The sequence below is a fragment of the Lonchura striata genome, chromosome 1 (assembly GCF_050655825.1).
Source record: "Lonchura striata isolate lonStrDom1 chromosome 1, ASM5065582v1, whole genome shotgun sequence".
Taxonomy (NCBI): Eukaryota; Metazoa; Chordata; class Aves; order Passeriformes; family Estrildidae; genus Lonchura; species Lonchura striata.
Genome location: NC_140703.1, coordinates 40317993 through 40331617, shown reverse-complemented (window position 1 = coordinate 40331617; position 13625 = coordinate 40317993). Strand labels below are relative to the sequence as shown.

The window sequence follows — 13625 nt, the reverse complement described above, 5'->3', positions numbered from 1 at the left end:
ACAAATACTATGTATTTGGGGCTCTGAGCAGTCTGGTGCAGTGAAAGATATCCCAGTCCACAGCAGGGGGGTTGGAACTAGATGATCTTTAAGATCTCATCCAACCCTATGACTCTATGATTGTATTTCACTGAAAAGTAGAATTCTGTCTTTCTATTAAAACCTGTTTCTTTCTGGCTGATTCATGAAATGCAACACCTAGAATATGCCATTGCTCTCTGACAGCATAACGGGGTTTAAAAGAAAGGGTCAGTACTACTACTACTTTCTTTTGGGGAAAAACTGACAGCAGCTTGGGGAGCAGTAGCAGACGCAGAATATTGTCTCAAAAATGGTTTGGGGGCCTCAAGACGTAGTAATTATCACCATTAAGCAGTGCAGCAGATTTTTAGGGGCAGAGGGCTTCATCGCACTTAAATGCCACCCACGGCCCCGCTCACCATGACCACGGAGTCCCCGACGGCCGCGTCCTCGCTGATGACGGCGCTGTAGACAGCCTGGCTGAAGGTGGGCGCGTTGTCGTTGACGTCCGTCACGTTCACGTTCACCGTCGTAACCGCGCTCAGGGCTGGCGTCCCTCCGTCCTTTGCTTCCACTACTAAGTAGAAGTCCTTGCACGATTCAAAATCCAAAGCCTCAATAATGGAAATCACTCCTTTGAAGCAAAGGAGGGAATGTCAACAGCCGGCAAAAAATAAGTAATGCCACAGAGTAAGGGATTTACTGTAGTAAACAGTACAGCATGCAATTTATCACCATGGCATACATACAACACTAACTGTAAGACTGCCCAATCCAATAAAAATGTTTATTCAGGTTTCTACTGCTGTCATCTGATTAAAGAATGATGCCAATTTCACTTGGGTTGCCTCTGCAGAAAGAAACTTTACAAGGTATGAGACAATGAATGGTTCCTCATGAAAATAGCTCTCATTATGTGAGGATCATAGATGAAGAAGTGGGGGCCATATTCACCCATTTAAAATTTCATTCACAGAACCTCTGGGAGAACTGGATGCCAACTCTGGAAATAAACCCTGACAAGTCAACAGAAATTCACTCCCACACAATTAACTTCTCATGAATTAAATACAAATGAATAGGATATGAATACCTCTGAGAAATCAGTTGTCTATCATTTAAGTGATTAAGCAGAGACCTCCCCACTCAACTAGGTTTACAAATTTTATGTTACTTCACCACACAACCAAAATGAAGATTCTTGGTAACTTGATTCACTGCATGCATCCAGATTCCCTCTAGGACAGAAATTATCTGATTTCTAGTGTTTGTACAAACCTCCAACAATATCAGCTTCCTAACCTTCTTAGGAAATGTATTTCAGGCCTCAGTATACATTACAGCTAGGAATTTCTTCCTATAATTTTACCAAAGTAATTCAAATGTAATTTAAACCCATTCACAACTTCTTATGACTGGGCATGGACTACAGTTTATTTCCCTCTTCTTCACAGGTAATTTATATAGGCATGAAAACTAACAGCATGTCTTCTCTTTTCTAGTTTAAACAGCCTTAATTCCTTCAGTCTTTCCTGTTAAGTCACATTTTACAAACCTCAAATTATTCCTCTTAATTTTCATCTTAATCTTGTCTGGGATCTCTCCAAAGGAATTCCACCTTTCAGCATGAATTGCTGAAAGCAGGAGCCCTGAAGAGAAGCTTCCAAGTGGCTAGCAGAGAGTTCCCACTGATAAATGGTTTGAAGGACATTATTTTTCAAGCTCTGATCAGGCATGCTACATCACCACTCTGCTGTCTAGAAACTGAGTTCCTGCCTCTAAACGGATAATAATGGAGCTGTCACAGATTAATGAATAATATATAGTTTTATTTTTGGTGGTTTTTTTTTTTAATGTGTGATTAAGCTACATTATAGGTTTTTATTGATTTGTTTCCTTGGCTTCATTGTCAAATGTGAAGTTAAGTATTGCTGCCTAGGCATATTTATGTTTAAATTTTGCTAGCACTAATCAACATGATGAAGATGACAGACAACACACAGTGATGTTAAGTCCTTCATATGAGAGGCAGCAGCCTCTGCAGAGTGGAGTGCCATTCTTGCACACAATTATAGAAATGAAAAATTGAGATTTTTCATGTTACTGGCTATTACAGTTACACCCAAAGAAGTGTTCTCTTCAGCTTTTACAATCAAGACTGCTTGGCTCTCAGACTCAGGTGGCAGATTTGTACTGGTCATTCTGAATGCTATGAGAAGAAGGGGATCCACTACAGGAAGCACGGAAGAAACGGCATACAGTTGATGGAATAAAAACTCAGTGAGGATAAATAATATATCCCACTAAGGAAATACAGAGAAAATGAGCCATTTACACCAAATATGATACCTCTGTCTGGTATTTCTCATAGAGAAGCAGTGGACTTCTAAAATTTGTGATGTATAACCAAAACAACCTCAACCCAAGCCATGGCTGAAGTCAGAAAGACAAATCAGAACAACCTAAGTCAGGGAAGCTGAATATAGCTCCATCAATGACAATCACATATTAGGACTGAATTGGTCCTAACAGGTCCTCGTAGCACTGGTTGATGCTTTCTAAGGGGCAGACAGTTGAGGCTGTACTCAGCTAGTAAGCAAGTGAACATTGCAAGTGTTCAGAAGTGTTTTGCACAGTTTAGCTAATAGGTTGTCACATCTATATTGGCTTCGACAGACTTACTAATGAAGAAAAGTATTCTCCACTTGAGCTGAGGCAGCCATGTGTGACCGTAATTGACATCACTCTCTGACCTAAAATTGCTTTTTAACTGTGTAGTTAATTACACAATGACAAGCTATGAGTCTCTGGCCTTGGAAATCTTTTGGTCCAAGAGCCTTCCCCAAAGCATTCATGTTTTTCTGATCCTTTAATTTAGCACTGCAAGTAAGAGACACTTTACAAACCTGTTTTTGAGTTAATCCTGAATTTCCCTTTCTCATTCCCTGATCTGATAAGATAGGCAATCTCAGCATTTGTACCAATGTCTTGGCTTGTAGCAAAAACAGAAAGGACCTCGGTGCCAGGTGAGGTGTCTTCAGGTACTGTAACAAGGTAATCTCTTCTTTCGAACACGGGAGGATTGTCATTAATGTCTAGCACTGTAATGGTAACGGTGGCAAACGAGGATAAGGTCAGCACAATGCTTTGATCTGAGGCCTTTACAGTGATGTTATAGGAGGATTGAAGCTCTCTATCAAGTGGATGCTCCAAAATGATGATTCCTGATGACTGGTCAACTGAGAAGTAACCATCTGCAGAGTCTGACAGGGAATAGGTGACTTTTCTGTTCACGCCTGAAAGAGAAGCAAATGGGAAAATGAAATGGAGAAATAAAGAGGGGAAAAATCTCTCCCCATCTAATATAAACCCTAAGCAAAATCTGTTATCACACTGAGTATTTCCAGTGGTGTAGAGGTAGGAGTGCCTGTGGGTACAATATTGCTGAAAGTCAGGAGGTCAGGACATGCTCTTCTCACATGACAAATCCCTGCAGATAAGTTAAGTTCCTTCCCTCATCATGATACTTTTTTTTAAAGATTACTTTGCAAAACTGCTGTATATTGAAACTTGAAAGCAGAATCCAGATATGGTCCTTGCCCAGAACAGCTTATAATTGAATTAGATGAGAGAAGCAGAATGCTGAAATTGGAAATGTCTCAGAGCACATCTTGAAGGAATAGAAATGTACATAAGGGGAAAATAAACCCATAGAAATACATCAGGTGGCACAGAATGTACTTGCTACCAGTGCTGCCTTGATTCCACTGTTGAGCAGAAAAATATTATCATAAGATGATACCTGTTAAACAAAAGCTGCATGAAAAAACTCCTGCCAGAATATGAACATTTTGAGAAGGAAAGCCCTTCTATTCCCCAGCCTAAGAGCAAAAATTGAGTTGTAAAAAAGATATCCTGAGTTTTTAAAATACTGCCCGTATTTCCCAATACAAAGCACCTATCCACCCAGCTGCTGAATATGCAGATTTGTGCTAAGGTTGTTGTCAGTAATAAGGCCTAAGGGGATGGTACTGACTTGGTTTCTGCACTACAGTGGGATAGCCATCTCAAATCTAATTAAAAGTGAACACAGATATAAACTAATTCAATTCCCTTGATGCTAGTTGATTTTGTGATTTCATCCTGGGTGCTTCAGTAAGAGATTATAACTAAAACACATAGATCCACTAAAACGGAGAGTCTCTGTCTTTAATGTTTCTCACTTAAGCATTTGCTGCTGTTTTTTTGTGGGAGAATAGACTTTACAAGCCTGACATTAATCTGATGAACAAGAGCTACCAATCCCTTCTAGGCATATTTTGTTAATTTAAAATTTGTGACACTATTATTCTGCTTTCCAGCAGCAAAGCATTGTAGAAATGTCTGATCAAAAGCAGCACAAATCACAGTTGTTTTCTGCTTGATGTAGCAGGAATTGAGCATCCACACAAGAGGGAGCTGGGAGACTCTTTGTTCAATCACACGCACATAAAAGCTAGAGTAACTACAAAGTCCCAGAACCTACTTGAAGGGCATTAGGCATTACTATGTGGCTCTTCAGAGAATAAAGTTTTTATGCATTGCTTGAGATAACAGAGTATATTTAAAAGGTTCAAATGTCTTTAAAATACAGAAAAAATTAAATGGCGATATTGTAGTGAACCAGGCTGTTAGGTTTTTTGTGTTGTTTTGCTTTGTTTTTTTAATCACAGCAAAGCCTCTCTACTCACCACGGTATCACAAATGTGAAAAATAAATGTGAAAGTGTCCCACTTTCAGCAAAACAGCAAGGCAGTCAAGGAAGTGACTCCTATCTTACAGAGGAGCTAAGATCAGCCCACAGACTCACAGGAAATTCCTTCATGTTAAAACACGTAGGCTTTGAATACCCTACAGCTGCTGGAGAGCACACTCACCCTTTTCCTTAGTCTCTTGATATATACATCCAAATACTCTGTAAGCTGACAGTCAAGCAAACTGACAAACATTAAAAAGTACTGAAAAACCCTCTAGAAAGTGGAAGACGTTCATAGTCTGAATGGTTGGAAGTATCTATGCTTCCAGCAGGGGAGGATCTCCTTCAGCTAGACATCCTCTATGAACTTCCACTTACAAAAAAAAGACAGACCTGACTATAACAATTAATGAGTTAGTAATAACAGCTGATCTTGAGGGATGCTGGAAAATGGGAATTTTTTCCCCCCTTGATTCAGAGCATGCTGCTGAACACCCAACCTACACATGAGTTTTAAGTGTAAAACTATTTAGTATTCTGCACCAGCCACTCTTGGTGCCTGCCAGTTTGTACACAGTATCAAACACTCCTCTGAGGCAAGGACCCTAACACACACTTTCTACACATCTGTAACTGCAGGACAGCCTTAGTCTGGGGTTTTCACTTTTCTCTGGCACAAACTCCCTTTCTGATACCCACTAGTGCACACCTGGGCACAAGAGAGAAGATTCATATACCACAGCTCTTGAGGGCACAAACAGCTAGAAAGGAAATGGCCAACAGACGACTTGTGCCTTGGAACACCATGAAACTTCAGCAAGAGTATCTTGCCATGGGGAATGGGGAGAGAGAATTTGGTGCATGCAACACCACAGAGGGCAAGTTTATGAACAGGAGGTAGTAACACCAGTAAAGGCAATCTGCCATATAATCCAGCCCCTCTTCTTGTATTCTAATTCCTAAAAGTGACATCCACGAATTAACAAACTATTAATAATGTTTTTTTGTAAGTGATTACTGGTGTTTGTACAATGGAGGCAGATCAGATACAGATTATGGTGTTCTGGTTGCTCACTCTAATACATGGGCTTTTTAGGCAGAAGTGGAGACAGTAAAATCTTGTAGGTAACTTCTTTTATTTTTCCTTCCTGGAGAATGAGAGGGGAATACAAAAGATCCAGAGACATAGCTTATCTTGTACCAATCTGGTATGATGAAGAGAACAGTCTTATTTTTCCCATGGGCTATGAAAGAAAAGCTCTTGCAGGTGAAAGTGCCATTTTATGCAAGGAGAGACAGAAGATTAGGTCAGAAGACCTGACTGGGTCTCAGATACCAACCCTTGGTGGCTTTTGGCCCAAATGCCAAAAGGTGAAAAAAAGGAGACATATAGAGGGGTGATAGCCCTCTCACAGAATATTTTGAGGGGTAGAATTTAATACTTGCTTCTTAGGGGTAGAATAAGTGAAAAACTGTGGCAGAAGCAGCACTTTGAAGAAAATGGTGTGTTACATCAATAGCTGTTTCTACTGAGCCTTCTGACCCAAGGCTGGGAGAGAAATGGGCATGAGGCAAAGGTGAAGCAGGAAGCTATTTCTACTGAAATTCAAAATGCTTTAATCCAGGGGCCACCCTTTCCTGAGAGAGAAGCGTGCACCAGTGTGTGTCAATGGCATCCCTGCGACACAGGTGACAGCAGATTCTGGTATGACTATAAAAGAGTTGCCTTCTGTGGAAAGGAAACAACTGCTTCAATGCCATGGTTCCTGCACTGGTAAAGAGAGCAATCCTCCCACACTGCTTGCCTACAGCTGTTGGGGGGTTAATGTTTGCAAACTGCTTTGTGTCAACTCACTCACTCAGACTTCTTGGATTTCTAAGGTGTCAATCATGAACATGAGCTATTTGAACATGGAAAGCCTTTGCAGGAATCACTATTACAATAAGAAAATTGCAGTATGTTTCTTTTTAAATAAAGGACTAAGGTAGAACATTTTCTATTTAGACTTGTATTAGCATATGATAAAATATTGCCCTTTGCCAAATCTCTAGTGTGAAGAGCTTGTAAAACATATACCTGCCTAGTACCTGAAATGCCATTCTTCAAATAGGCTTTTATTCTTGGTTTCTTCTGTACTGAAACAAAGGGGCACACATGTCATATCATGACAACTTCTATGTCAGTACTACTCTAAATAGCATCAGGAATATAAAATAACTTTGCTTCATGATTCAGCACTATCAATATCCTCCTTGTATAAAGCACGGAATCATTCAGGCTGGAAATGACCTTTGAGATTTTGGATTAGTCCAGCACTGTCACTGTGAGGCCACCACTACACCACGTCCCTGAGTGTCATATCTACACATCTTGAAATACTTCTCAACGTTGTAACTCAACTATTTCCTATTTGTCAAGCCTGTTCCAGTGCTTGACAATGCTTTAACAGAAGAAATTTTTCCTTTTTTCCAGTCTGAACCTCTCGTGGCTTAACTTGCTGCCATTTCCTATTGTCCTACTGCTTGTTACTTGAGAAAAGAGACTGACCCTCAACTCACTACAACCTTCTTTTAAGTTGCTATAGAGAGAGAGAGAAGCTCCCCCCTGAGCCTGCCTTTCTCCAGAATAAACACTCCCAGTTCCCTCAGCTGCTCCTCACAGGAATTGTGCCCCAGACCCTTCCCCAGCCCCGCTGCCCCTCTCTGGACACGCTCCAGCCCCTCAATGTCCTTGCAGTGAGGGGCCCAGAACTGAGCACAGGATTTGAGGTGCAACTCAACTGAAAAAGGTGGAGTTGTAACACATTTTGATCTGGACTGACACCAATTACAAGGATGAGAATTAACCCAACAGGCACAATCCCCATATGACAGTAGGTTTCTGCAGTGGGCAATACCTTTATGCATCACACAAAAGTTACTCCTATTAAAAGCCACTCACAGTGTTTCTCCTTTCAGTTTCTGTCACCCTGAACTCATTATTTCCCCAATTTTTAGACCACTCATTCTAGCTTATGTATGAAAAATGACATCAACTTTTGTCATCTACTCATCTTCATTTTTAAAACTTATGAAAATGAATGTAATGGCAAGTATTAAAAATAAGCAATCGAGATGTATACCAGAAAGCAAGATGAAATTTTTTTTTTCAGTTTAGCAGTGTGGTTTGCAGACATACAAAGCAAGCTATCTGGTTATTGTGCTTCCTCTTGCCTCTTTTATGATGTGATGATTAACATTGGTATGTACCTATGTCCTTTCCCAACTACCCAAATATTAACCACAATGCCAATTACTAGAAGATAAAAGTTCACAACTTCATTAACAACAAACAAGACAAAAGATGAATTCTAAACCAGATTTTATAGTACCCTACTCCATCATTTTGAGATGAAAGAGAAACCTTGCCTGAAGTACCTTGTTGAACTGTAGAAGAATATATAGCCCCATAGAGAAAATATTTCAAGTGACTTTTACAGCTTAAGTAGAAAACCTGGCCAAGTTCAATCCATAATACTGCTACCAAGATAGACTTCACTTTTCCCCCTTTTCTGAGGAAAAAAAATAGCCCTAACCTCAAAGGCCTTTATTCACACCACTGCTCCAATGGAGTCAGGGTACCATGGGATGAGGGCAGGGCAGACCTGAAGATAATCAGCCCCTTACTGAAGAGAAATACTTCAGTATAAACTGAAGAAATGGGAGGTATAAACTCTTAGCAGTATAGGACCATCCACGGGTTTCTAAAACACAACTTTCAGCTGGGACAGGGAGCTGTCTTTTTGGTGGGAAGTCAAGATCTGGATAGTTGGCTCACCCTCCATCTCTTTCCTACTAAGGATTATTTTCATATTCCTGGGTACTGGTTTATATCACTTGATATATATACTTGTTTTTTTCAGTGATCCCAAGTCCATTTTTTCTGAAGTTGGGATTTTGGAGATACCTGATTTAGAATTACACAGGGAAACATAACTGGAAGCAGTGGAATGCACACAAAGAGGGAAATAAAATACATACATATACATGTATAAGCATGACTAGAATTAAGACAGAAAAAGATCCAACTGTTAACCCATCTCCAAACCATGCACTCAAGCAGCACATCCATGCACATTTTAAACACTTCCAGGGGTAGTAATTCTACCCTGGATAGCCTATTCCAATGTCTGTGAAGAAATTTTTCCTAATATCCTATCTAAACATTCCCTGGCACAATCTGACACCATTTCTTCTCATCCTCACTACAAGCTCCTTTGAGGTAGTTATTGAGACCAAGAAGGTCTCCTCTCAATCTCCTTTTCTCCAGGCTAGACTACCCCAGCTCCCTCAGCCTCTTTTCATCAGACATGTGATCAGTTTGTATATTGTATTTTATATATTTGTGTATGTGTATATACACAGAGAAAGACTATTCATATACATATATGTTTAAGTAATACAGTTTAAAGACAGGGTTTATTCACTCAATATAATTCAATAGATACAATTCTCCACTGTCTACTTCTTTGTCTCTATGTTGTTAATAATGTCTAGGAAATCTCAAAAACTACTAGAAATGAGAAAGTGTGAAGAGAGCTGGAATCTTGAGAGGTCATCTAATTTATCCCTGCACAAAGCCAAGTTTTATCCCCAAACAGAGGCCTATCCTTTGATCAGGAGCTTGCATAACCTCCTTGGATACTCCAGTGCCTCACTTTTCTTACAAATAAAAATCTTGTTCTGACTTTTTGCTGAGATTGAATAAAATTAATAAAAGACAAGATAAAAAAAAAAAAAAGAACAAGGGTCAACTTCCTTCCTCAGAGCTACTTATCTGATAGCTGAAGACTGTTATATTTTATTATTTCAACTCTTTTTTCCCTGGCAGACCCTCTCAACTATTTCAATATTTCCTGACTTTTCCTCCGGACTTGTGATCTCTTTTGTCAATCTCCTACCTCTTCCTGGAAAATGTAGCCCACATCTTCTTGGAAATGCTGCACCCAAAACAACACAGCCTTTCAGGTCAGGATTTGCCAACACCAAATAAACAGAAAGAACTACTTATTTTTCCCACTATTACTCTGGTTTACCCATCTCATTAAAATATTTGCCTTTTCACGCAGTATGAAAGTGTAAATACCTTCAACCTGTGGGTCACAGTAATGCAGCTGCACCTCTGCAGTTCTGCTGTCCAGGCTGTCACCACCCAGACAACACCAGTGCACTTGGCTTTCTTGCCTAAACATGAGACATAACATTTATCTTGAGGATTTGCACTGGGTTTTTCCATACCACTTTTCCAACTGTTAAATATCACAACTGCAGCTTTGACACTATCCAGGATAACTTGCAGCACCACTCTGCTTTCTGACATTTAGCAATACTGTTCTTATGCCTATTTATGTATTCAGGAATCAAAATAGCAGTGCTGCACCCAGTACCTTTCTTAACTTACCCCTCCAGTATAATGGTTGCTACAAACTCCCCTGATAGCAGTTTGGCGCCGACCATGTATCCCTGGCTTACACATGAAAACATGGTGCAGTTCAATGCCATAAAACTCACTAAACCTAAGCCATAACATTTATTTCAATATGGCCTCCTCACATATTGCAGAAGGAAATGAGATTGGTTTGATGACTTCCAGTTCCTCAACAAAGTCTAGCTTTTACTCATCTTGATACACACATCTCATTATTTTAATGCAAGGAGGGTTATTGCATTCCCCTAACCTTGAAGCTTTAAAAATATGGCCATCTGAGGGATTCAACAGGGTCATACTGAATGTTTTGAGAGAGGTTTTCAAATCCCCAAATACCTTGTTTATTTACCTCCTAACAATAAGTGAAGTCTAAACTCCTAAGAGTCTGACCATTATTTTTTTATTTGGCAATTTTTCTGGGGTCCAGAGTGCTTTATCTCTGCATTCCTATTAGTCTTTTTGCCTTGACTAGGAAGACAAAACCTAGGTTTTCTCCTGAGTGAATTCAGACTTGCAAGTAGGACTGGCCAGACAATTGGGGAATACGAGACACTACCCTTCCACACTCCTTCTCTGGAAGACTAATGGTAAAGAAGTCTACAGAAGTCTAATGGTAGACACGTTTCCAGTAAGAAGAAAGAGTACAAGGATACATCATCATGGACTACTACTATTCATTGAATAAGCTCTGAGGAACCAAGCCCAGAACCAAATCACCCACCAGGCTATAGAGCAATGCTCACTCATGCCTTTTGTTTTGTGTTCTGTGGTGTTTTCTTATTTTTTTGTTTGTTTGTTGTTTTTTAGGCTGTTTGTTGTGTTTTGTCTTTTTGTTGATTGGTTGGTTGTTTTTTTCTTCCATGGCCGATTCCTAAATTCTTTCTGAAAACAGCTTCAGTGATAGTGGACAGGCCTCCCTACTTCAGCTACACCTCTTACTTATGCAGCACTGTTTTGGATTGCTAGAGTAAAAGGAATTAATAATTCATGTCTCTTTCATATCCTGCATTAGCGCCATAACCCAGGTACTATTTTAAATGTCTGTGAGGAAACAATGTGGGTGAAAACATAGGAAGCACCATGTATATTTTAAAGAGAATGAGTCATCCTCTGTAAAGTATCTTATAATATTTATTTTACAAAAACTCAGACAATACCCAGAAATGCCATCTAGCTGGCCTCACTACCAAAGTTAACTACCTATTAGCTGTTGAGTTTTAGTAAATTTTCTGTCCTATTACATCTGTTATTCTTTTTATTCACATTTCTATGCCTGCCTTCATCTTTTTCAGACCCTGAATGCTCCAGAAGTTTCTAGGTCCATTTTAAGGGACATGCCCAACATTAATAAACACACAAAGCAAAGGTTTGCTGTGTACTAGTTTTGCCAAAAAATGCCAGAATCAGTACCTACTTCAGCATTTCTATAATTTTGTTACTCACCATTACACATAATTCAGAGAACTGATCTCCAATCAAGTTGTGACTTTCTTACACTTCTCTCTGACCCTCCTGCAATTTCACCTGGAAACACGTTACGCTTCCCTAAGCCCAGATGTGAGGCAGCTATGACTGCAACACGCTCAGCTGCCCTAATTTCTTCAAGAGCAAAGCCCACCATTGATGAGGCTGAAGTCTGTACTCTAGTTCCACGTGTGTATTCTTGAAAGTGGTGACCCATTGAACAGCCTGAGTGATTTTTTTCCATGCTGGGCTCACCAGCATCCTGATCCTACACACTAAACTGGACTGGCTGAAGCCTGAAGGAGAAGTCATATTACAAGTCTTGATTAAAACTTCAAAATTAGTGAGGTCAAACCTTGCAGGAAAACATAATTTTTTGACACAGATTTCTTTGGAATCCAACATAAAATTTTCTATCAGAACCTGAAAGTAAATGGCACTTCTTCCCCCAGTTTACCAGTTTCCCTATCAATTCTTATTGGAGAAGTTTGGGTTTAGGAAGCAGATGTCTTCTATTGAAAAGACCAACTTCCCTCAGAAGGGCTGAGTCTCTTCTGCTGCAGCTCTTCCACTTTGTGTGAAAAGGTGAATAATTAGTTCCCCACACCAAGAATCAGACTGATTAGAGACTTGATTGATTTAAACTCTCCAGATTAAACACAAATGCGCTAATCAGATGACGACAGAATCCTTCTCATAAATCCTGGTCCAAATAATATTTAACTCTATAAAACTGCTTAAAGTGCAGAATCAAATTCAACACAATTAACCCATATAACCTGACTGTATAAACATATCTGTGGGAGGGTTTCAAATCTTATTCTGACTTCCTGAATTAGGCTTTCAACACCCATATCTTCCTCTCAAATCCACCTATGTACCAAAGCTTCAAATACTAGGAACAAAGAACAGAAATCCAGGCTCATCATTCAAATCTACTGACCCCAAAACTAGCTGGATTTTTTTTTTTCATAACTGCTCAATAAATCTTAGACCATTCTGCTCATGAGGCTACAAGCCCTGCAGAAACTGAGTCATGTCCAAAAATCTGGGCAACCTATGCACCAAAGTGAGAAAATGCTTTGAATAAGATAGCACACTACTTGCTGTTTTTCCAGGTTGCATTACTCAATGCTGTTAAATCTTCTGAAAGATATGGGGTATTTCTTGAAATAACACTTTTTTTTCATGTATAACAGATCATGGTGAGGATGTTACACTTTTGTCTGTATCCACAATGCAGGTCCCTGGTTATTCCCAAAGGACCTCTGATGTGCTTATGCTGCATAGCAGTCAATCCTTGGAGGACAGCACTGTCTGCCCTTAAGAGGCAGCCAAAAGCCATCTGGACTGAGTCCTAGATAACCTGCTGTAGACATTCCTGCTTGTGCAGGATGGCTGGACAAGATGCCTGCTATTCAAAGAAGAAGCAGATCAGTGTCATCAGAAGTGATGATCAGAAGCTCCTAGCCTTGCCTTCCCAAACCAAAACACGGATACCAGATGGCTCCTAGCAGCATGCACGTTACCACATCTCCTGTGTGATGCACTGGCAAGGGCCCTGGGCTGCTGGGGAAGGGCTGTGAGGTTGAGGGGCAGCTGAGCACAGAGCAGGGCAGTCTGCAGACTGCATGAACTCAGCAACCAAATAAAGGCTGCTCCTGCCAATTTTTTTACATACATGCCTGTGTTTTCCTGCACGTTGGCTGTATGCAATACAAGGTGCTGGCTCAAAGATAGCCCAGTCCATCTGTACTGTCTGGTTGTGCAGGGAACAGGATGGTCTGCCACAGCTTTAAACATCAACTAATGGAGAGAGAGGCTGGAAGGCAGCAGTGGCAGGGAGGACAGAGATTCCTGACAAGGATATTCCCATTATGAGCCAAATTAGAATCTCATATTCATCATAAACCCAGAAAAAAATCAATTGGTCAGTGA

At 40.1% G+C, this 13625-nt stretch overlaps 1 protein-coding gene across 13 annotated transcripts in view; it reads right to left on the bottom strand.

The window, feature by feature from the left end:
* FAT3 (FAT atypical cadherin 3) overlaps window positions 1-13625 on the bottom strand; it is a 396171-nt gene that overhangs the window by 51014 nt on the left and 331532 nt on the right. For all 13 annotated transcript variants that reach the window (XM_021544996.3, XM_085574877.1, XM_085574896.1 and 10 more), the window contains 2 exons: window positions 2928-3317; window positions 441-655 (listed from right to left, as the gene is read on the bottom strand). In XM_021544996.3, coding sequence (XP_021400671.3) covers window positions 441-655; window positions 2928-3317 — 605 coding nt within the window. The remainder of the gene's footprint in view (window positions 1-440; window positions 656-2927; window positions 3318-13625) is intronic.